Here is a 24,453-nt window from a genome sequence, read left to right as displayed (position 1 = left end):
GCTGAAACAGGGATGGGGAGGCAAGACAACAGGATATATGCAGAAGAAAGAGACACACTGTGCTTCAAAAACAGCAGAGAGAGACTCAGGTTTAAAATAGTAAGGTTTATCAGCATTCTCCCACAGAGACCCCCTTGGCCGACTCTCAGCAAATAAAACTGTTCAGTTGCTCAGTAGAACCAAAAGCTGAACTAAAGCTGTATAAGCAGCAAACAGTCCTCTGAATTTGCACAGAACTTAGTTATACAGCGACAAAACAAACTTCCATCCCCAACACCCTCACAAAACTTCCTGATGTTTTAAAATGAGCTGTCTCAGGTCAGGCAGACTGTCAGAAACCTTTTAAATTCATTTATGAAGCAGCATTCACACAATCACTCCCATGATCTCTGTGTATGAATGAATCTTTCAGTAGCAAAAATGTGATCTGTATCAATCATGCCCATATTTCCATTAAATGAGCCAAAATTTACACCCATGTTATATTGGCTGTAGGAGAGCAGAGCCACAATGATGCAGACTAATGATATCTGGCATAGAAGCTTTACTTGTATAAAAGTTCATGTGTTTAATTTTTTTTTTAATTAAAGTAGAAATTTCACTTATGGTGTAAATTTACTTCTGATCAGTTTACTGAACTGCATTGGCCACTGTTTCCGCTTGAGAAGCTTTAAGATGATACAGACTCACCACATCACCAAACCCAAGTTTCTTTGCTTTATTGCTTTTTGACACACTATGTAAGGGCTGTTGAGGAGACAACACCACACCACAGTCTCTCCAATTCAGGCACCAGAACAGGTTGTGAGAGAACAGCAGTTAGAAGTGCAGAGTATGTTTTTAAAAGGCTCAGCTATGAGACTGGTGAGAGACTGTGATCATGCAGCACAAATATCCTGATAAGATGTGAAATCCACAGCTTCTTACTTTCCTTTTTCACTATGGTTTCACAGGTATTGCGCATATCCTCCCCCTTTTTGTACAGTGAACCTAGTTTGCACCATCTTTCAAGAACACTGTGATGATTTTGTGATTTAAACCATAATTTAGTAACAATATTAAGGTTGGCATAGTTTTAAAAGAGCAGCGTTCCTCCTTAGGCTGCATACCGCTCACTCTTTGCAGGGTTTTGGCAGCAAGCAACTTAGCTCATCTGTTATCATACTGCGCAACGCTTCAGAATACATACCAGATCTAAGAAAGCATTTACAAACTCAACTTGGAAAAAAACATCTTTCACAAAACTGATTCTGTGTTGCAAAAAGTCTATATGCCTTTAGCCGCTTCTGTTCCCACCTGAGGTAGGGCGTATCCACATGTAACCTATGTTGTACGTGTACGTGCAGGTCTTCAGGACAACCCCCTGCACTTCCTTCCAAATGGCAACTTTTCAAAAAGCAGCTGCCACTGTGCACCTTATTGTGTACTGTAACTCAAGCTAAAGGCAGAGAAGCCAGTCAACACACAAGAAATTAGCTTAGCAAACCAAGCAAAACACAAAAACAAAATGCAAAAGTAAGCAATTTCCAATTACTTCATCTGGCTCATGAATCAAACGAACAAATGTTCATGAATCAAATAACATTCAAATGAATGTCCTTGTCCTATCACTACAGTTCCTGATGAACCTAGTTATAACGATTAGAGTAACTATATATTTACTGGGTTTTTATATATATGTATATATATATATTGTTAAAAAATAAAATAGAGGGAACCAATTAAATTATAATAGACCAGAAACATTCTGATGTTTGAAGCAATTGCAAAAGCTACTGTGTTCCTGGAAACTCATACAACAGCTCTAATTAGTTTGGACCATTACATGCCCAAGACAAATACAAACATGTTCTTTAGGGACAAATTATCTTTGATGAAGAGGGGAAAAAATGCCCAATCTTACAAGCAGCTTACGTGAATAATTTTACTTTTTGCTTACCGATGAAATATTGATTTCATCTTAATCTAAGTGCCTAAAATTGGCCTTTTCATAGCTTATGCGTAAGTTTCTTAGTGAGACAGAGGAGCAGGGTCAGTGAGAAGAGACCAAGGGAAACCAGTCAGGAAGATTTAAAAGACACTAGACTTTGTGCAGAAAATCTAGTCTGAGGGAAACACAAGAAAATACAATAAAAGAAACTCTAACAGCTACAACTGCTTCACCTGATACCTGCAGGTTGATTTAAAATGTTCACAGCACCCTTCAGCAGAAGGTATCACGATACCTCTCCTAAAACACTTGTAGCTTGAGGCACGTGAATGATCACTGGTTCATTCAGTTAACAAAAGCAGACAGGGACAAGAAGGAAGCCTGAATCATTTTGCCAAAGCTAACCGGAAAGCAACCCCTGACAGTTTTGGTGTGGGTTCTGCTCTGGAAACATAAGAACCAGGAAATATAAATGAGGGGAAAATTTCGCCAAGTCTTATGAGGACTGCAAAATAATTTCCACAGGAATGCAGAGGAAGTCTCATCCCTTGTGATACCTAAAACTAGATGGAACAAAATAGTGGAAAGGAACCCAAGGAAAAAGCTAGTACTGGCAAGTAGAGAGACTATATGGAATACATTTTTTCTTGCATCTCTGACTTATATTAACATTTTTGTGGCTCTTGAGGCAGCAAGGTAGGAGCTTTGGTTTATACTCCATAAACACAAGCCAAAAGCCTCCCACGGTTCCATTTGGTAACATCAGCTTAACATGCTCAAATATACACAGACTTCTGACAATGAGTCAAGTTCCCACTCAAACACAAATTATGCCAAAAAACACCCAAGATTATTTCAACTAATAAACACTTGGTTAAAAAACATGTCAAATCAACTTGGTCTTTACATCAATTTAACCGCCTCTTACCACAAGCATTGCCTAAGCCAAAGTGTGCTGCAGGAAGCACCAAAAGATAAAGGCGATTGAAAACATTCTCACAGCACTCCTCTGACTGTCATCACTCCTATGGTTGCACAAAGCTGAGAACTCTGAACTTGGAAAAGAGATTCTCCCACAACTGGGCTTGTGTTGTGAAAATCTTTTTAAGGATGTCAACGTCCTGACTCTTGAAGACTAGAATTTGAGGCAAATACTGCACCAAAACTTATTTCTTAAAAGAAATACCAAAATCTTGTGTCATGTCATGGTACACAGTTTCAAAGCTCTTTCAAAAGAGTTGTCCTTGTAAAAGACACCTCTTCACGAGAAACACAATACTTGAAAATATGCATACTGCTACCCCAAGTTCATACAGATGCTGTTCATTAGCATATTTATTCTGTTTACAAAACTGTGACATTTGGACTTCAGATTTTTCCCAATTCCATTCCAACTCCCCTACTAAGTTTGTAAACCGAACATTAAAAAGACAGCCAAAGCGAAAAAATAAAAATTCAACACAAAGGACACAACCAAAGTGCAGAGTAACTTGTGATATGTTGCATTTATAGATCCTGAAATTGTCTTCTCCAAATGACTGTTCTTTCCAAATTTTCACAATTACAGTAATGCAGAAGGCAGAGCTGGTGTGGTTAGCTCTTACCCAAGGGGCCTTTCCGATGTAAGTAGCATCTGTAATAGACCATTCTGACAAGCAATTAGATAAAAGTAAGGCAAATTTCCACCAGACAGATGAAAGGAATACAACAGAAATGCATGTGAGCTAAAACATTGATTGCAATACCATCCCTACTAGCAGTTATAGCAGCTAAAAGCTGGTTTTCCTAATCGGGACTGAGCCACACTTGAGAGGCCATGCTGAAATGTATCTTTTTCCATAATAGTGAGCCTTTTCCTCTGCAACTACCATTCTGAAGCTAACTGTGGAAAAATAAATACTAAATTCACTCAAAACACTTGAGAAAAAAGTTCTCAAACCCAGTTCAACAGAAAACACATGTATCCAAACACAATGTCCTGTCTCCATATGTATTTCCTCCTACAGAATGGTGACATGAGCTAAAATTTCATTCCCACTGAGAGATCTGTTGCCTGTGCATGGAAAGATGAATCACTATTCTCAATGGAAATAATGACTCGTGACAGCAGTTAACTTTTCATATATAAAGTATCACATGAGCAAAGTTAGCCTGACTCCCCGCTGTAAATAATTAGTGGATTGAAACAAAATGTATTTCACTACCTCGCTTTAAAAAGCACTGGAGAATTAATAGTCCAGAGTCTTACCTGTGCTACAGGAAAAACGCACGAGGAAAGACAGAGGCTGATCTAGTTCAAAAACCTTTCTGAAAGTCGCCAAAAGCAGATGCTTGGGCAAAGACAACATTTGGGAGCATCAACAGGGTGATCCTTCTCCTACCGTGCCCTCAGCTGTCACTTAAGGATTTTAGCTGCCTTCAGACTATTCTGCTAAACTATCACAACCAAACTGTTTCTCTGTGAATCTCCCTACTGACTGCACTGACACCTCTGGCTCAGCTGTCTCCTGTGACACTGACCTCTAAGGGTTAGCAGTTGTGTGCTGTACAATGAAGTACTTCACTTTGTTTCAATTTTGTGGCAAACTGATGCACTGAGTGTCCCCGATTATCATGCTATGAGTAAATAATTATTTCCATTTACTCCATGTGTACTGCTCAGGATATCCGAGTCCTAAATCACATGCCTCTTACACATTTTCTTTTCCATTTGAAGAGTCATGGCCTGCTAGTCCTAGGACATAAGAGCACAGGTAATCTGCTTCTACTTTATGCTTTATGGAGATAGGGGATCAACAGTATCCAATACCCAAAATACGTTTGCACAAAGACATAATGATGCCTTCTGGTTTAGCTCGCTGTGTTAAAGTTCTCTGGTTTCTGAGCAATGCTAGAGACTGAGATGAAGCACTCTTAGAACGATGAGGAGGGATCCCCTACAAACCCTCTTTGCTGAGTTACAGTTGCTATTAACTACCTTGGGACTTCTTCTTAGAGATGGAAGTACCTAATTAAATAGGCTGATAAGCCATCTAATATCATAATTTTCCTCTTACAACTCTGACACTAATACTTCAGCAAAACACAGTGGTACGGTGCAGCTTTGAGAAGCAACACTCAATTCTTTGGGAAAGAAGAGTGCAGAACAGGGAAGGAAGGAGGCTTTCACACCTCAGTGCCTCAGTACCTAGCCAACCAGTCTCCCGCTGTACCTCATGGAGAAAGAAGGGTTTCTCCCAAGAAGGAATACACCCACGGAATTGTGGAAGTGCCCTCTGAAAACCAGCCCTCTCTCTCTTCACTGCCTACAGCCAGGTAGGCTAGGTACATATGCAAAGCTAGTGTGAAAACCTTCCTGAACACTACTCTGCATATCTGAAAGCAAACATTTATGATAAGAGATCTGATTCTGGACACAGGATCATCCTTTTTCATAAGGCACCATGGTCTCAGCTCTTACAATTTTCCCTTACAGTGAAGTAAGTTTGCATATATTTTATATCTGTAAATATATAGGAGCTTTATTTGGGTCCCACAATAGCGCACAGATGCTCCCTCCAGTTCAACCTGCATGCATAGCTTCCGTAAGACAAAGGTGAAACTACAACATTGGTGGCCACTTCTTCAAAACTGTCATACACATGTTTTGTCAAGGGCTTCTTTCCTTGCTCCCTTCTGTCTCTTCATCCCCCCAGGCCATCCTGAGTGCCCAAGGCCAAGGTCAGCTGGTACAGAGGTGCTCTGTGCTCAGTGCCAGGCTGGGCTGCCCGCTCCAAGGCAGAGGATACGGCAAGGCTCCACGGTACCTCAAGGGGCAGCACTGGCAACTCCCACTGCTCCAGCACTAGACAGTGGCCACAACTCTGCCTTTGTTGTACCTGCCAGGTTGGGGAGCAGATGACCAGGGTCTATGCTTAACCAGGCAGCTGCAAATTCGACAAAGCTATTTCTTGCAAGTATTGTACAAGCCCTTTGGGAAAGTAGCCTTAAATCTCCACAGGGTTACGTCTTGCACAGGTGGCCTGTATAGCTTCACGGGATCCTGTTCTTAATATTTTTTTCAAAGCTTGCTCACTACATTTATTACTGTAGTTCTGACTAAGCCTCCAAACTATTTTTACAGGCCCTGAACAATAGTAATCATTGAGGATCAAGTTCTGCTTGCTAAACTGAATTGTATCTAGTCCAAATTCTTAAAACCCCACATCTCTGACAAATTCTGTTGATCACAGAACATAAAGGATATCAACTGGGATAACACTGGTTTAACACATATAGGAAGAAGACCACAAGAACAAGAATTTGCCATAAGGTTCCTTCATCATTCAGATCCTGAAGAAACGCAGTGCATTGCAATACCCTCTTAGCAACCACCTCTTTTAGAAAGGTGCAATGCAGATGAAGTAAGGTAAAGATGATCAGGTTTCCGAATCATCACTCCTGTCAGTTTTTTCAGTGGCATTTAAGAACCCTCTCTAGGACCTAGCAGGACATTAAGAAGTTGTATGTATCATTGTTCAAATAAAGCAACATTAAATCTAGAATATACATTTGCAAAAGGCTACTTTCCTTTTATCCAAAAAAGTCTGAAGATTTTATTTAACTCTTTTGATGGGCAGCAAAAAATCGAATCTTTTGACTTACTCATAGAAGAGCAACTTATTCCAATTTAATTCCTTTTCCTGAAACAAGAAGCACTACTATCTACTGTTGAAGCGTTAGTCTGTAACCATATACATTTTAAAGAAATCATTAACTAATATTAAAGAGATGGGTATGTTTCAGCCGTGCAGCTCTAATTTGCATGAAGCTGAAATTATGACCAAAACAATCTCACTATGTAAATGCTCTGAAAATAAACCTACAGAGTTTGTCTTAAGCTCATTCAAAAAAATGAAATAATGATGAACATGTATGATAAAATGGTTTTCCTGACATTATTAATATTAAAAACAACAATCTACTTCATATTTATCATACATATGCATTTCTTCCTTATCTTTCCCTTCAGTTCTAACCATAAAAACCAAACTGGACAGTCAGCTTTACTTCTCAGTTATCATGAATACGACAACCCTCTCCTATCCCAGTGAATTTTATGGTTTGGTGGTTGTTAAGGGTTTTTTTGGCAGTGGGGGTGTTTTTTGGGTTTTTTTTGTTTGTTTGGGGTTTTTTTTCTGCATGTGTGGGGTTTTTTTTTCTCACTTTCTTCTTTTTTTAAGGTTATATGGCAAGAAAATTACTAAACCTTAAAGAGAAAATATCTTATTCTGTCTAGATTTGTTTCCTTAATTAACTATATGCTTGTGTCAACAAGAGACCTTTAAAATGTTACATTTTGAGACCGTCCAGACGACATTTAAAGGAAAATACATGTATTCAGAGTTAGACTAGCGATAAGAGTCAGAAAATACAGTCCCTAACCCTGTAATCCAATCTTGCACATGCAGCCCTACAGACTCTGATGTGCTTACCTGCTCAAGGAAAGCTTGCAGAATGCCACCATATGCACTCTGATGTTTACTGGATATTTGGTATTAAATGACACAGGACAGACTCTCTAGCCTTTCATTTAAAGCCTTACCTTTATTTTATATCTGGAAATTTATTTAAGCAGAAAACTTAAATTTTGGTATCAGAGGAGTGTTAAGATCTGTGATAATTCCTCAAATAGAATTGCTTGCACTCACAGGAACAACTAGCTATTCAGGGCTGCATATCATCTTAATCAAGGTAAATCCACTCTACTGTTAACAGTTTTTAAACACTTAACTCAATCACTTACAACAGAATTGATTTGATCAGAGCACTAAGAAAAATTATCCTCTTAGAGAAAGAATGTAAATACTCTTAATGCCTGGGAACATATGATCACTACATACACACACCTGCTGTGCGTTAAAATGATTCCTTTACAACCACTCAGCAATGAGAGGAGGGGAGGGTGTCTGCTTTGGATTTTTTTTTCATGCTAAGGAAATGTTCACAAACAAAGTTACATGTCAGAAGTTTGATCAGGAAGCATCTTTTTCATATATATATGTGTGTGTGTGTATATATATATGTATATATATTTCTCTTTATATATGAGAGATGTCTGTACGTATGTAACAGAAGTACGAGGACTCAGATAAGAAGGTGCACAGTATTTTCAGAATTGGCATTAACCTGCTGGTTTAATGTATAACAAATTAGCATTATTTCTGTGCAGAAGAGGCACAGTGCTCTCAGGAGCTAAATATCAGCTTCTGATAAAATAATTTCAGTGAAGTCTTGTTAAGCAGCAAGCTAAGGAAGCTGGCTGTGCCTGCAGGCATATGACTCATTGTTTCTCTAAGAAGGACTTGCATGTTAAGTGCAAACATTATATATAGTCACCTGTTCATGCCCTCCTAAACACACCTAAAAATCTGCAGACTTGTCCTCAGCTACCAGGAAAACACCAGTAGGAACATAATACAATTACCACCAAGACCAAAAAAAGCAACTCCAACAGGCCTCTCCTGGCAGATCAGCCCATTTACAAAACCTGCTGCTCAGGGAGCAGTTCCTTCCCAAATTTTCTCATTATAATTGCAGGGCTGAACACTGGCAGCAGAATGGTCCCTACTGTGTCCTCAGGTTCCATCTTGCTTCTGCCTAGTTCCACACTGTTTGTCACTGGCCATCACAGAAGCAGGTGGACAAGCTTTCTACAAGTCTCTCCAGCACCAACACACACACCAACACACCAGCACAACAAGCTCCACCAAAAAGTAGGACAACTGGTGCCAAGCAGTTAAGCTGAGCAATATGAAGATTCTGCCTTCATTTTAAGTAGCATTCTTCCAAAAGAATAAAGAGGTGTTTAAGTTGGCCTTTCAGAGAGGCCTTTATGGGGGTGGAGATGGGGAAGAAGGCATCCAGACCTTTCTGAACATCAGACTCTTGTAAAATATTCTTAGATGTTCTCATTTATGTCTGCAAAATCCCTTTCCTCAACTCCCAATAGCCACTGGGCTAGCAGCTGGCCACAGACATATTTTATTTGAACAAGTGGGAAAACAAAGAGAGGAACAAACAACAGTACGTGCTCCAAACCACCTCTGGAGCATGCCTTGCCCCTCCCCCGAGGACTCAGCTACAGTATAATCAAAACCAGGATGAAGTCACAGCTGCAGTCACAAATCAACAACTTTTGCCTTAACATGTGAACCTCATGTAGCAAAATTGTGGGGTCCTTATGCAGCAATGAAAGGAATATATGAGTTTTCTCTGTTTGTCCTATGCCAAAACACAGATGATGGCCTAAAGACCAAATTTCCAAGAGGGGAAAAAAAAAGAAGAAAGCGCAGCTAGTGACAGAGAGGAGGTATATCTACCTAGCTCACTGACCTCCACTCTACTTTTTTTTTACTGTGAGGCATTTTAACTTCACTACTTTCAAGAAACTTCCTATTAGAAAGCTGCAGTTTCCAGTGCATTTTTATTGCATTTTCCAAAGTTGCGTCAGCAGAGCACAGCATATTCCTATGGGAGCCAAAGGTCCAACGCTGTAAGGCGTTATAATAAATAATAAGGAATGTCGTGGCTAGTAAAATCTGTAATGTGAACACATTCAAAAATTAATTTCACTGTGTACAGTTACTTTTAAAACTCAGTGCTTTTCATATTTTCCTGGCAGCCACATATACCTGCAGTCACTAATTAATATGAACAATATAAAAAAAATATAAGCCATCATTCAAAGTCATAATTTTACTTTAATTATTTAAAGCAATAATCAATCTTAATGAAAAGAATTCTTCAAAAACTAAAAACAAAACTACAAAGCTGACTTGAGAATCTACGAGGAAGCTCACATTTCCTTTGTGTTCATTTCTCTGGAGGTGAACATAGATAATGAGAAATATTCTGCTGCCACAACATTAACAGATAGAACTAAGATTAATAAGAACAAAATGAAAGAATAATAAAAGCCAAAGGAAACAAAAGAAAAAGCCTCCAAAACAACAAAAAGCAGTAATCCACATTCTTGTCACAAAAAGAGATTTTGATTCAAAAGACCAACACAACACTGACTTCCACTTCCACCAAAGCCTAGAAATTAACATTTAAAAAATTTGTTAGGAGCACCTTCTGACCCTTGGGCACTCTTGTCAAAATCATGCAACTTGTCACCATGAATCATTGCAAGACCCCAATGGCAGCAATATGTAGAGTGGGATAAGCAGGATACAGGGCAGTGCCACTCAGTACTCCTGGCTCAGAAATGAGCAGGGAACTCATGCCATTCACCTGCATGGCAGCATTCCTTACCCTCACCAAAACCCCAAACCTAAAATCTCTGTTCCACAGACAGTAAGGTCTGATCTGCATAGAAAAGTTATGGTGAGAGGACTGGAGATCTGAGAGAGATTTTCTTTCCATTAAATTCCTGGGAAAAAATATTTAGGATATTTATCCAAATTTTTCTCTTGAATATTAAATATGGAGAATGGGGGCATGGGGAGTAGAGTGAGGAATCTTCCCTGGCCATGTGTGTGTTGCTATTTTGTAGTTGCAGCTGGAAAAGGAAAATGTGACAGCCAATTCTTTGCACAACTAAAGATTATCCCAGTCAGACAAAAAAGATGTTAGCCTGCTGTTACATACTTATGTATCGTCATGAAGGAGAGAAGTAAGCAAGGAGAAAATAATACAAAATCACCCTGATTTTGTATTACAGAATACAAAGAAAACCTCAGAATTTCTCTAAAGTACTAATCATAGAATGTAATAAAGATTAGAACTTTAGGATATACAAGGAAAACCCAGTCCACAGCTAAAAGAAAACCCTAAAATCTAAAAAAAGGAGAAAACTGAATTATTTCATTTCTGATCAGATAAACCAACAAAAGATTATTGCCCATTTTCTAGATAGCAGCAGAATAGAGTAATTGATGGAAATGGTATTAAAAAGGTTTTGTTTAAAACAACACACAAAAAAACCCCAAACCAACTACTTGGAAATATTAGGTTTAGATACAAGCCTGAAGTCCTACCTATCATTCACAGAGGCTTTGTGCCAGCATGACAAAAGCAGTAATATCCTTCAAAAGAGAAACGCTATTCTCAACAGCTTCTATAAGTTAAGGATTCTCTGCTATCAGACAGCACATAAAGAATTAGTCTGAACTATAAAAGATACAGCTCATGAAGGAAACACACATTGAGACAGATAAGAAAGAAAACCCAGGGCTTATGAAGAATAAAAATTAATTTATTCTCCTGAAAGCTGTCTAAAGGTGGGGAATTCCAGATGAGGGGGAAGTTCACAAACTTTCAAAGCTTAGCTCATATGTGTTCTGTGTTGCTTGGACGCAAAAAGCGATAAAAATCAAACCAAAACCAACCAAGCGAACAAAACAAAAAAATCAGATGTAAAATTTCTGCGAAGCCCTGAAAGCCATACCTGGGCATTTCACTTAACTTCAACAGCCACCAAAGAAATAAAATGATAAAATTAAGAACATGTCAATCGACTTACTATTACAGAAAACTCTTGAACATTCACTGTTAAAGACAGTAATCTGAAGCAGAGCATCCCAAACAACATAGCAGAAAAAAACAACAGAGTTGGTTTTGAAAAGTTATTTTATTCATGTCTCTCTTGGTAAAATTAGGGAGCATCTGTGGATTCTCCCACCTCCTTCTTCTCCAAACAAGGCATCTCCTCTTAGAGTAAGCTGCAAATGATCAAATCAATAGAATAATGATCTTGATTGTCTTTGCCAGCTCTCCATAGACATGAGTTCACAAGAGAGGCAGCCACGCAGCTTCCTCAGACATTAGTAAAGACTTTTGATCTTTCTTTGAAGAAACTTTTCTCAGGATATTTAAAAGTCTGTGGTTTATTTTCATGTGTGGGGAAAAGCAACGCTGAGTTGATCACTCCCACACAAATGTCTCTACAAATCCACACTTGTCAAAAATACCCTTGAAGAAAATTAATACATCTGCACTTTGAAGGTGTACAGTATTACTCGATAGTCCTTGCTGTGGTCTCTGCTGCCTATTTCATGACTCACCAAAAAAAAAAAAAAAAAGAAAAAAAGACTAAATTGAAAATGGAGATGGCTGCAAGGGTTAAGAAGTTTGGATCTCAGATACCCAGACCAATTACTGTGGGGTAACAAATTAACTTATACTAGATTATATATATTAGATAATCCTTGCTTACTAACCATAGATTTTTCATTGAAAACAAAACCAAGATACTTCAAACCTTTGTGTACTTCTACTGCTCTTTTGATGAAAGCTTATAAAGGACCACTTATTTCCTAATTGCCATGAGCATCAAGCCCAAGAGCATTACACTATACACACTTGGTACACAAATACATTATTTAAAACATTATATGTGTGTGTACAGTGACACATACACACACTGAAATACAAGAAATACCATTTGTGTCTTCTTTTCCTTTTGCCCACAGCTATTATAGCTAATAACATCATAGCACTGTATTTCTTCAATTAAATTCTTTTTAGACAATTGTGATTATAGGCTGCTTTTCAAAGTGACCTTATACCACATTACCAGCATGTTTAAGGGCACAGAAGACGACTGTCACAAGCACTTTGCCAGAAAAAATTTACCTTCCATCAGAAAGGCAGGACCATACTACAGTAAACACATTGGCCACTGAAGTGGTGCTGGTATGTGCAACTATGTATGTGCAGGGAAAGCTAATCACTCTAAAGTCAGAGATGTAAAAATTGCACTGGACTGAGTAAATTTCTTTTGCCTTTTATGTTAGTGTCTAATTACAAAACAAGTATGAAACATTTTACTTTCAAAAGAAAGAAAACCCAAAACCTAAACCCAAGAAAGCAGACAGAAAAAAAAAAATTCCCCATATTAATATCAACCCTCTATTCCCAGCAGTGGAAAGTTAAAGACGTTCTACCTCTTTTAATTTTTATTCCCTCTTAAGCTTTTGAAACCATGAATACATGGGATTATAATAGTGTTGTCACACTGCAGCAGCACATTGAAGCTAGGGTGCAGATACAACTTCAGTCTCCCACTACAACTAAGCTCTTGGCTTCACATTGTGGCCTTGTGGCCTCTGTAGTGCCTCACTGAGAAGACAAATCACCTCAAACCAATCTACTGTGCCTAACTACAGAAACTATATACCTATAATGTAATAAATACACTATAATTTTCCAGGACTACCATCAACTTAGCAAAATGCTGGACCACAAAATACAAAAGCTGAATTCCTGTGGAGGAGTGAAGAGAAGGGTTTAGCAGAAGTTCCAAATTATGACCAGAGATAATGAAAATATCAGCCCATGTCTCAAAGTACTGATTTCTGAGCTGGAACCTTTGTGAGATCCAGCCCTTCATTGCAGAACACAAAACAAATACCCAGTTTTGCCAGAGAAATGCTGCGTGACACATCAAGGATCCAAAACTCATGATTTTCTCATGGATCATCACAAAGAGCTCTATTACCCATACCGCTTGGTTTTATGGACCATCTGAAGAATCTCACTTAGAACAAGATTTGACAGCTCTGAATACGAGTATACATTCCCAACCATACACTCCTAATGTGAAAATTTCAAGTATGTTTAAGGTGAGCAGCTTATGCTTTCATGTAGAGCACTGTGAATGAGAATCCTTTGAAGCGCCACACGATGAACTCAAATATGTGGACAAACATGACCTAAGACTTAGCAGGAGGTGGGCTGAGATCACTTAATCAACAGAAAGGGCTTAACTTGAGCTCAGAGCCACAAAACCAACAACTGGCCACATGGCACAGGTTCTTTTTTCTACTTCCAGGCACAAAATCCTGTGGTGTGTGTGTATATAATATCTACATCTATATCTATATATACCTGTGGTTAGAGACATTACAAGAATGAAGACCAGATCACAAGTTCACACACCGATAATGAAATGACAGACAAGTGACACATTCTTCAAAAGGACCTGGTCAAAATCTCCCACACAAACTCAGCCTTCTAAAGATGACTGTAAGCTTGTACATTTGCAACATGGACCTGGGAAGATTTCACCTAACCACAACCACTATATATGTGCAAAACTCTACAGGATTGGAACTGGGAGGAGAAGACAACAGATGGTGGAAATTTCACAATATCTTTACTGTGAGAAGAGTAACAGGACAACTCTAACGCAGTTCAAAAGACATCTTTCTGTCTCAGAAGAGGCTCCCTGTATCCAAGGGATGAGGAATCTGACTTGTGGTCAGATGAACATAAACCACGACCAGCACAAAAATGACATCAAGTTCTTCTTTTCCTGTCTGGGAGCGTTCATATCCTCAGCTGAATCCACATTTTCTCACCATTTGAGTAATTGCTGTTTTTGCAGGATCCCCAAGGGCTTCAGAGACCAAAATTTGACAAGATCCTCCAAGAGGGGAAACAGACTGCTAATTTATTTTCTTTCTCCTGCTTGACTTCCTGCAGTTCTGCACACCAACAGATTCACCAGGATACACAGGTAACCACTCCTGCAACAGTCTTCCCAGATAACCAACTTAATCTTGCAGAGTTTCCCTGCCAGGATGGAAACACACGGTTATCCCAGATTCCCTGGGTGAAGAACCCACTAGTCTCTTCTCACTTACTGAGCAGCTTGCGCACCAAACCAGCAGAGTCTACTGAGAATGAGAGCACAGCCCAAGCGCAATAGCTGGTCATGGTACGACAGAACATCCCTCTGGACAGAAGCCACTGCAAACAGTTTCCAGGAAAACACTAAAGTAGTCTACCCAAAAAGAACAGTTGTTGTCTTTGGAAGTGGTGAAGTGGTGTAAATCTACCACAAAGAAATGTATTTCCACTTAGGGGAAGAATGAAAGTCCTAAAGGCATTCTGTCAGAAGGCACCAGTGATGCTGTGAAAGGGACAGATACTGGGATTCCAACTAATAAAAACAATTCTTCATGTTCTCCCACAGTTCAGTACGGCTCATTTGCTAGCCCACAGGCCACACCAGGACTACAGACAGAAGTAGAAGAACAAGACAAACTTGCTTCTTTTTCTGGTGGAGGACGTGATGTGGCCCAGCCAAAAGTGCCTTCCCATGCTTGGACACTACCCGGCATACAGCCACACAAGAACAGGGACAGGAGATTAATTTCTCCTGAGGTATGAACATGATGCTTCAAAGTAGGCTTTGCTACACAGGGAAGGGAAAAAATAGTCTGTGGACCTGCAGCAATTAAGGTGAGACCAGTTTTTTTCTTGCCCCAAACTACACATAGTCATTTCCAAAAGACATCATGTTCTTTGCACTCTCCCATTACACTGCTATGCTGAGCAATCACATCTCATTTAAAAGTCACTCTGTTGGTAGGAGTCCCATCAATTTCGGCAAATCAAAAGCATTGCCCTTTAAGGGATGTTAAAAACCAGAAAGACATGATTTCTTGCTTAGTCACGGATTTTTGGAAGAAACAGCAAGTTCTTAACTATTCAGGGTCCTTACCCTGGGATTAAGGGAAGATTTGGTCCTATGAGGGATTTTGTTAGCTTGTAAGTCAATCACTGAGAAAGAGAAAACACTAAAGGGGAAAATAAATGGGAGAAAAAGGGATGTCTCTTAAAACCCGATGATGAAGTCACCTCTGAAGAGTATTTCAGTCTTTCCCACAAAAGTGCAGGGATTTCTGAACCACCTGCTTATTCACTGCTGCCAAAGAGACAAATGCAGTTTCATCTCCTTCAGAATATGATTGAGAGGGTGGAGACCACGTTAACATCATAGAAACATTTGGTCATTAATTCATCTGTCTCTTAAGGAAAGTATATTTTGACCCTTCAGATTACTTGTTCATCACCAAGAAGAGGAAAATTTCTCCTTTATATGCAGAAGGACTGCATGTTCAGAAATGAGCAAGGTTTTTAAAGAACAGAAAACAAACTGTAAAACAAACAAGAACATGAACACTGAGAATTTAAACTTTGCTGAGTGTGTTACTTGCAATAATTCGATTTACCAGAATTTTACAAGGTAACTCATCCTCACTCCATTTTGAATCTGGAACTAGCCTACCAAACTGCATGGAATCCGATGAGTCTGGGCACCCGCACATTGTGACTTCAAGCAAGATATTAGTGCAAAATCTTCAGTAAAACAGACATCTCATAACACGAAGGAAAGCCCAAAAGTGCAGAACACACTTGTGCTCTTCAATTAGCACAATTATGGAAAGTTAATCTCTATTAAGTACCCACCGCATGGTGGTCTGTGATTTCAGCAGATGTTGACTTCATGATCTGAATCGCCTCTTTCAATCTTCTTTTATTTTTGATGCAAGCAAGGGTTCACAATGTATCATATGAGAACACTGGCAAGTATTCTTCTTCCTTCTGTTCACATATCTACAATCCCCGCTGTTTAGTAATTGACCCAAAACAGATGAAAGATCACAAGCGCAAGGCAAGGTATGTACACCCAATCAAATCTTTCTTAGCAGTTGTTGTTTACTGTTTTCTAAGGCATCTCATACCATCATCCTTCTTGGTGGTACAGAGTAACAAGGCTTAAATAAGCTTCTATACAGAAGTTTGCCACAAGATGCAAGAGTCAGTCCTCCAGGAGAAATCAGAGAGCCTCTGCGAACTACAATCTCTGTTACAAGAAGAAACACTTTTTCCTTACCTCTTTCTTTTGCATGACAGCTTTCTTGTATATCATTATAGAATCTAAGTAAAAATAGGTTGAACCAGGTACGCAAAAAGGCAAATTTTATGCTCATTAGTCTAATCTTGGGAGCCTGGCCTCACTATTTTGGGTGCCATGAGACAACTGATAGTCACAGACTTCATGAATCTATTAACATTTTTACCTTGTGGGGGGAAAAAAAAGTTGTTCTTCATTAACATTCAAGAACATGGAAGGAGTTGCTCAAAACAGAAAACAACCCAACATACCAAAATACACATGTGGAAAATTTCAAATGACACTTCTTCTACCTTGAATGTCTCACTACGGTCATTCAAAGGTTTAATAACATTGCGGAAAGCCAGCATTCTCTGGACTGACTGGATGTTTTTTCTGTTTTCTGCCATGGTGCAAGGGCATGACAGAGTAGCTGATATTCTGTCCAGAATGTCAGGTGCACTTTGAAGGTTACTCCCTTAGATGGTGCCACATTTAGGGAGTCTGACAATTTGAGGGTGGTGAGGAGTTTCAAGGTAGGTGGATGGAATGTTTATTTTTGTCCATTTCTGAGGTCCTGCTTTGGTTGCTTCACCAGCAGCTACACTGTGAGGTAATCTGAAGTTGGGAATTGCCCTTCTGTTACTCACATCTACCTCCTTTGACAACCACATTAGTACTAGCATTCTTATGCAAACAGACAACACCACAAATAATAATGCCTGTCAATGTGCAGATAATAAGAAGGCTTAAATAAATCAACTGAGAAATAATATATCAGTAAAGCAGGCTAATACTACCAGAGTGCTCCTGCCTCTTTCAGCTACATTCAAGTACCATAAAAAAAGTGCTTAAAGCATACATTTAGTGTGTCACTTCAACCTCTAATAATTCATGTTAATTGCTAAATCTGATAAATATTTGCATTAGCAGATTCAATAGTAGGCATTGGCATTCGGGAATGTCAGAACAGAAGACAGTGAAAGTGTACGTAAGAACTCTCAACAAGAAAAGAAAAATACTCTCTGGGAGACTGCAAAGACACCATCTCCACGGGAATGTAACCTATCTGGCAAGTCAGCTGGCTTTCACAGGGACTAAATGCCTTTTGCCAGTGAATAAGGACTGATCTACCCGATTAGGAAGTAGGTGTGACAAGCCTAAAAGGGAGTCACAGCTATCCCTCTGCAGCTGTGAAAAACTGTGTGGCATGGTGTCTTGAAGCCAACAGCATGCACACAGTGCAGGAGAAAATGCAGGGGAGGATGTCCTTCTTGGCAGAATTGCTGAGACTACTGTCTTTCCAAGCTTAGGATTTCCAGGTGCAGCCAACTCAAAAAGCCTGAAAAGGTACAAAAGTCTTCCTTAAATACAGCTTTCTTTTTCCTTCCATAAGAAATGTCATATTGACTCTTGTCAACAATTATGACAGTAATCTGATGTCCAGTTGAGATTGCTGCTGCAACTGGTATCCATGATGGAAAAACACAAGGACTTCTTGGACTATTTATACATTTCATAGTGTCCTGCGCTTGTGGCAACAAAGCACACAGACAAACTCTGAGTACATTCAGGTTACCTGATTTAGCTTACAAATTCCTGCATCTTATAAACACAAGCCTTTAACTGTACACAAAAGCCAAGCAAACTTTCAGCATCTTACACTCAAAGGAAACCAGTGGTCTTCTTCCAAAGTAATATTACTCCATCAGCAAGATGCAAAAGGTGAGTAAGCCTAACAAGCAGACCACAGTGAATAAAGTCAAACTATATTTGACTGAAAGACCAGGATGAACACTAACTTAAACTAATCATCACCAGCTAACATCACTGCCATCCTGCTATGAACAACTCTATGTTTCCTTGATGCACTATAGCAAGATCCCACCATAGTGTGACACTGTTGATGCTTCACAAAACAGGTTCCATTGCACATTGCCATGCAAATCTGACAAACCTTACTTTTTTGACACCTGGAAAATCAAGTTTTTCTTACTGAATACAAGCTATTATGAGTGCTTCAAATCAGACTAAAAGAGACATCAGCACTACAGGAAATGTCACTTGTTTTTTTTGTACAATTTTTGACAAATTCTCCCCACTCTCAGTCATCATCCATTAGAAACCAAAAGCTTCTTCTACCTCCTCTGTTCTTGCAGAAAAACAACAAAAGGAAGTGTTCGTAGCGTTCAGTGGAAAATTACCACAGTTAAGGAGTGCAGTCACAGAGTTTAGGATTTAGAGTCAGAATCTGGTAGAAGGGAGTGGGGGAGGACTCTCAGAAAGAACTTTATCAGCCACAGATTTGTTGGGCCAAAAAACAGCTGCACAGTCATCTCCTACCTATCATAGGCCATAATCATTTTCTGGACCTTGCAGCAATTAGTTTTACAGTTTAATAAGAAGATTTGTGCCTTATTTGTATTTGGGACATGTTTAATTTCACCTTTGAATCACACGATCAGACTTTTGTTTGGTAGATGGTATCCATGACCACAGTTTTCCAGTAGAGGTGCACTATAATCCATTCATACCTTAATCTGAGTGGTGATAACCAAAACAGAGTTCCTGAGGTTAATCAATATTTACACAGTGTTAGTCATTTATCTGCAAAGGCATTAGAGAATGTTTCCTTAACAGTGGCACTTCAAAGGGGCCTAGTTAGGATAAGTCTCCCCAGGTACTAACACCTCTAGAGTGCTGGACTCCAGCACCTAAGAAGTAGTAAGGTTTTATACTACATGGTTTTCAGAGGTGGAAAATTCATGAATGGCAAGCTGGTTTGGTTTTGGAGGTGGTAGTTGTGGTGTTGTGGAAGGGGCATTTCCAGTGTTGCTCACTCCTTGCAGTCTGGATGTACTTGCTAACCCCTACATTTTGCCAAACATGGATAATGAAATCACATAACTCATAGTAGTGGAGGACCACTTTCATGCTCTCCCTTGGAAAGGCAAGGCAAAATAGAATACAGTGAAGTCTCAGACACTACTAAATAGGAACAGAAAGATCTTCCTAGTGAAAACCTTCTAAATCTAAATTTGACTCATTATAAGAAGTATTTACCTGAAAGGTGAGGTAGGTCCTGTCTCTCAAATGGGAACTGTGGTGTGTGGTGATGTGCCTGGCATTGCTGCTAAAGATGCTGCCTTTGCAAATACCGAGGAGGGAACTGTTACAAGGTGTAAGACCAGCAAAGACTCGCTTCACTACAGATACCCAGTAAGGATCACAGCCCAGTCCTGTTGGTTTACACAAGGTTGTCAGCTTTTGTCAAATTACAAACAGCCCTGTGTGGGAGGGAAAATTACTATTCTGGAGGGACCAACACCCAGCATCATCTACAGTAATAATTTTATAATCTCTGTTAGTTAAAACAATTACTTTTTTCCCCAGCTTCCTCCAGCTTCAGAGATATAAACCATGCATTCCAGAAGCAACAGCACCGAAAGCCCAACCAGACCAAAGCTGAGCCAGCCACGGCCAAAAGATCACCCCAAGGAAGAGGCTGGTTACAGTGGGAGAGGAAATGTGCAAAGGCGGCAGAAAGAGAAGGATGAGGGAGCCCAAGCCAGTACAATCCTAAGAAGCCCTAAGGCAGAGAAAAAACAAAGAAGTTCTTTCAAGAAAAGGGAGGATCTCTCTCGCGATGACTTGCTATTTCTTCTTAGTGTCCTAGAGGGTGAATTACAGGTAATGTATTGTCTTATTTTACATTTCAAATTAAAAGATATTCCCAGTCCCCCATTCCCCATCCACCATAAACACAAGCTGCTTTTATGTCAAGGAAACACCTCACCTAATTTGATTCAGGACAAATATGAACTGCAAAGTACAACCCCCCCCCAAAATTATAGCTATTATAGCTATCAGACGGGAAATGTGATCTTTATACCGCACGTAACTTCTCAAAGCCGAGAACTCGCAAAACTTTCCAGTTGTGCTGTCCCATTCTAAATGTTTTGAATACAAAATGTTTGTCGCTGTAAAACTGATATGAAGAACATATTACATACCTTTAAGATCTTTTACTTAATTATTTCTTATCCCCCTTCTCCTGTGAAGTCATGAGCATTACTCCCTATGAATCAGTATGTGCCAGACTGCAAGAAGTAACTTGCTCAACAATATTCTAACATCTTTTGCTAGAAAAATCAACATAGCCATTTTATTTCCCATAATATGAAGCATAAGTGTTGCATGCCACTTAGCCCACAAGACACTGGATTTTGAAGAGAGAGCATTTTCCTACCTAGAAAAGGAACCAGCTGTCAAGTGGTAAATGATGCCTAACCTGGTCAAACGTAATTGCAGGAAGTGGGAACCAGATTTCCAGTGAGCAAGTAAAATATTTCTGTGACAGGCTTATTGCACAGAAGTAATGAAAGCCACTTTAAAACTGCTCACAGGCAGAGGAAAAAGCAAACTGGCCAAAGTGGTATAAATGGGTGCAGCACATGGTTTCAGAGTTCATTACCTAAACAGTGCCTGGGTAGTTCTATTCTTAACATATGTGTATATGTTTATGTAATAACACATACATGCTTAACAGAACACACATGAAATATAAATTTTTAATAGATGTACCAACCTCTGAGGGTAGGTCCAAGGTAACTTCTACAGATTGTTCCATTATGCAAACAGAACAACTTCCATGTTTGCAAAACATTTCTCTCCTGCTCACTTGGCCTTTCTTAATTTAGATTAAAATTCAGATGTCACACACTCCTCCAGAACAGTTCTCTCTTCCTCTCAATAAGAGAGTTTTTTAAAATATATAAAAATATATTTATTTATATTACACGCACATTCTTCATTACACTTGTGTAATATAAATATATAAATACACACACACTTCAATTCTTAAGATTTAAAACTGGAATAGAGCGAAAAGAGAAACTAGAAAACAATGAGGCTAACATGAACATTTTAAATCATTTCTCAAATTCAAAAGGAAGCATTATGAATGAAAAAGGCAAGAAGTCACTTTTTATTCCTAATTTTCCACCTCCTGTAATGCCAAGTTAAATCTCTGAAGATCAGCTGTCAATCCAACCATTATTATATTTTTAAGTTAGATGCCATTACTTTCCAAATTCCAGAACATTTAAGATGCACAAAGATCACTCTTCTACTTTTTTCTCACAATGCTAAGAATTCTAAGAATTAGAAATAGACTATTTTGTGTTTTAAATTTGTTTAAACAGTCATAAACAGGGATACAGAAGTCTTCCAGCCAAAAGGAGTCAGAGCGAAAGTGTTATCCTTTCCTGATATATCCTTCTTTCTGATTTCCTTCCTTCCTATTCTACCCCTCTAGGATTAACACATACTTTTTTCTGAGATCATTGCAGACAATGGATGTTTGAGACAGTTCATGCAGTTATGTCAGTCAATGCAATGGAGGCAGGGGGCAACCTCCACCACCAGAGGATGCAGGGTGGGGGAAAAAACAGACATGGACACATCTGTAAGGGGGTTAAAGTACAGAAGCCATCTGCACCCAAAACATACAGAATGTACAACACTTTCAGGCTTCAAGAAGCATCCTAGTATCTTGCACTAACAATTCAAAGGAAATTTCTAATACTACAAGTCAAATTTTGCCCTGAAATTTTGTTTTATGAATGGACCAATTTTATTGGTCCAGTAACAGCAACACAATGTCACCATTAACAAAGCACTTAGGTTTTGATGAAGGTTCTGAAGATTTTGGAGTCTATACTGAACGAGCGAAATACAAAGATCAATACTTCCCCTTATCCTTTTCAACTGTCTTCACATTACTATTTTGGGTCATTTTACATACACAGGAATATTTACAATGTTTTTCAGTTTTCTTAAAATCAAAAGCAAAGAGTTAATCTGTAAAGACATTTATACATTTTAACAAGACAAAGCCTTACTTTGTGTTTCTGCAGGCCCAAGATGAAGTTATAGGAGTACTTAAGGCTGAAAAAATTGACTTGGCTTTGCTTGAAGCACAATACGGCTTTGTTACTCCCAAGAAGGTGTTAGAGGCACTCCAGCGAGATGCTATTCAAACAAAGGCTGAGCAATGGCAAGAAGATATCTATGAAAAGCCTATGGGAGAGGTAAGAACAACTAATTGATATTTAACCATAGTTCCCACCAAATTCAACAGAAAATATCTCACCCACTTCTGAGGAAGAAAGCAAATGAGCTCTAAATCTAGAATCTAAAACGAGTGTAAGTCACAGCAGAACAAAGTCCAGGGTCCAGTTGGGACCCAAATCTAATGATCCTCACTTGTATTGTGGGCTGGGGGCTTTACACATTAAGAGACATGATTTTGTCTAATTCACTCTGGTAATCACCCTTCTATTCTTGACACCATCTTCTTCCTCCCTCCCCCCCTTCTGTTATCCATATTCACAGCCCATACAAACAGAAGCTTCCCCAATCCCCCTTTGTTCCATGAAGGCCCCTGTCAGTAGGGGCCCGTTCAGCAGTAATGACACAGCTGTCTGCCTTTGCATATCCCAGCTCCCACTAATCTGGGGGGAAGTTACAGCTATACCTGCTTGGTCTGAGTAGTCACTATAATGAGCTGGCATTAGAAACTTCATCCAGGCAGGAATCTATTATTCTCACATTACACCTAAGTAACCTTTAGCTTAATTACACTGCTGCAGCAGCCCCCATACTTTCTGAACAATGTTATCTGATTAATTTCCGCATTGCAATGCAAATCACTGGATATTAAAACCCCTTCACATCAGAACGTGTTTTTTTATCCCAGGTAATTGCCTCCAATTCACATAAACATTTTTTAATATGCTGCTCAGTATAAGTAAACATCATAAAAACAAAAGCAGAAACTATGAATAAAATTCTCCTACCAAAGGTTTTTCAAATTTTCTGACCAGAAATGTACCTAAGGATACAGAGATCATTTCAGAGAAAATTATAGAAGACAAAAGGTCAACACTCATTTCAGAAGCTCAAAGGTTAAAATCTCTGGATATAATCTGAAACAGATAAAGTTCAAGTGTGAAGGTTAATTTATTTTACAACATTGTGGCATTATGTCACAGAAACTTTGAGCACAAATGGAAATAATTTGAGGAGAAGTCCAAAGAAGTTTGAAAACGTAAGCTCAGTCTGTTACTTTACATGTAAAGTTTATACACACTTGTTCCTTCTTACACTTAATGGCAGAAAAAGAATTTCTAACACCACTGGATTTGGCAATTTCAGAAGGCAAAGGTAAATACCCTGAGAGCAACTGAAAGGCTAGAAGGACCACTGCCACTCCTTGGTCTTGCTAAACCAAGGATGCTGTAGTAGGTAGGCATTCCACAATTTCAATTTCAAAATCCCCCTAAATTATGTCAGAAATACACTTAAGGGGTTTTTTGTATTTTTAAAACATATATGAAAATCAAAGGAGAGATGAAACCAGCCACAAAGTCTGGGAATAGACCATTTAAATTCCCCCTTTGCCACACCTTTGTATCTGCCTGTGCATCTCACCCCTGACAGTTTAGCCTGGTAGCCCTGAACACAGAGTATCTTTCCATAAATCAAGTGAAAATACAATGAATTTCAGAAGGCAACTGTAGGATTTCCAGTTCTTTAATGTTCTCTTACAACTCTCATATATTCTAATCTTCAAGTTTCTTGGCAAATTTGGTCAAGAATGTAGCGGGAAAATTTGGGGACTGGACAATTTTACTCATTGGGAACATGATCAATAGGTGAAGAAATGTAGGAAATTAGAAAACAGCATTAATACATCTTCCTTTGCAAAACGTACGAGGAGTGTGACAGACTAAAAGCATGTCTTCCCTTCCTACAAGGAGAGTTTTTAAATTTTTTTTTAAAAACTGAG

The 24,453-nt window shown here is 39.0% G+C and overlaps 2 protein-coding genes across 7 annotated transcripts in view; one reads left to right on the top strand and one right to left on the bottom strand.

The window, feature by feature from the left end:
• Positions 1-24,453, bottom strand: part of CMSS1 (cms1 ribosomal small subunit homolog) — a 224,489-nt gene that overhangs the window by 124,891 nt on the left and 75,145 nt on the right. The gene's annotated exons all lie outside the window — the stretch shown is intronic.
• FILIP1L (filamin A interacting protein 1 like) overlaps positions 1-24,453 on the top strand; it is a 188,028-nt gene that overhangs the window by 91,845 nt on the left and 71,730 nt on the right. For both annotated transcript variants that reach the window (XM_027681071.1, XM_027681072.1), the window contains 2 exons: positions 20,005-20,291; positions 22,520-22,693. In XM_027681071.1, coding sequence (XP_027536872.1) covers positions 20,022-20,291; positions 22,520-22,693 — 444 coding nt within the window. In that variant the 5' untranslated portion in view covers positions 20,005-20,021. The remainder of the gene's footprint in view (positions 1-20,004; positions 20,292-22,519; positions 22,694-24,453) is intronic.

The sequence above is a fragment of the Neopelma chrysocephalum genome, unplaced genomic scaffold (assembly GCF_003984885.1).
Source record: "Neopelma chrysocephalum unplaced genomic scaffold, ASM398488v2 Primary Assembly neopelma1_60, whole genome shotgun sequence".
Lineage (NCBI taxonomy): Eukaryota > Metazoa > Chordata > Aves > Passeriformes > Pipridae > Neopelma > Neopelma chrysocephalum.
The sequence above is the reverse complement of the archived record's forward strand: the minus strand, read 5'-3'. Positions and strand labels throughout refer to the sequence as shown.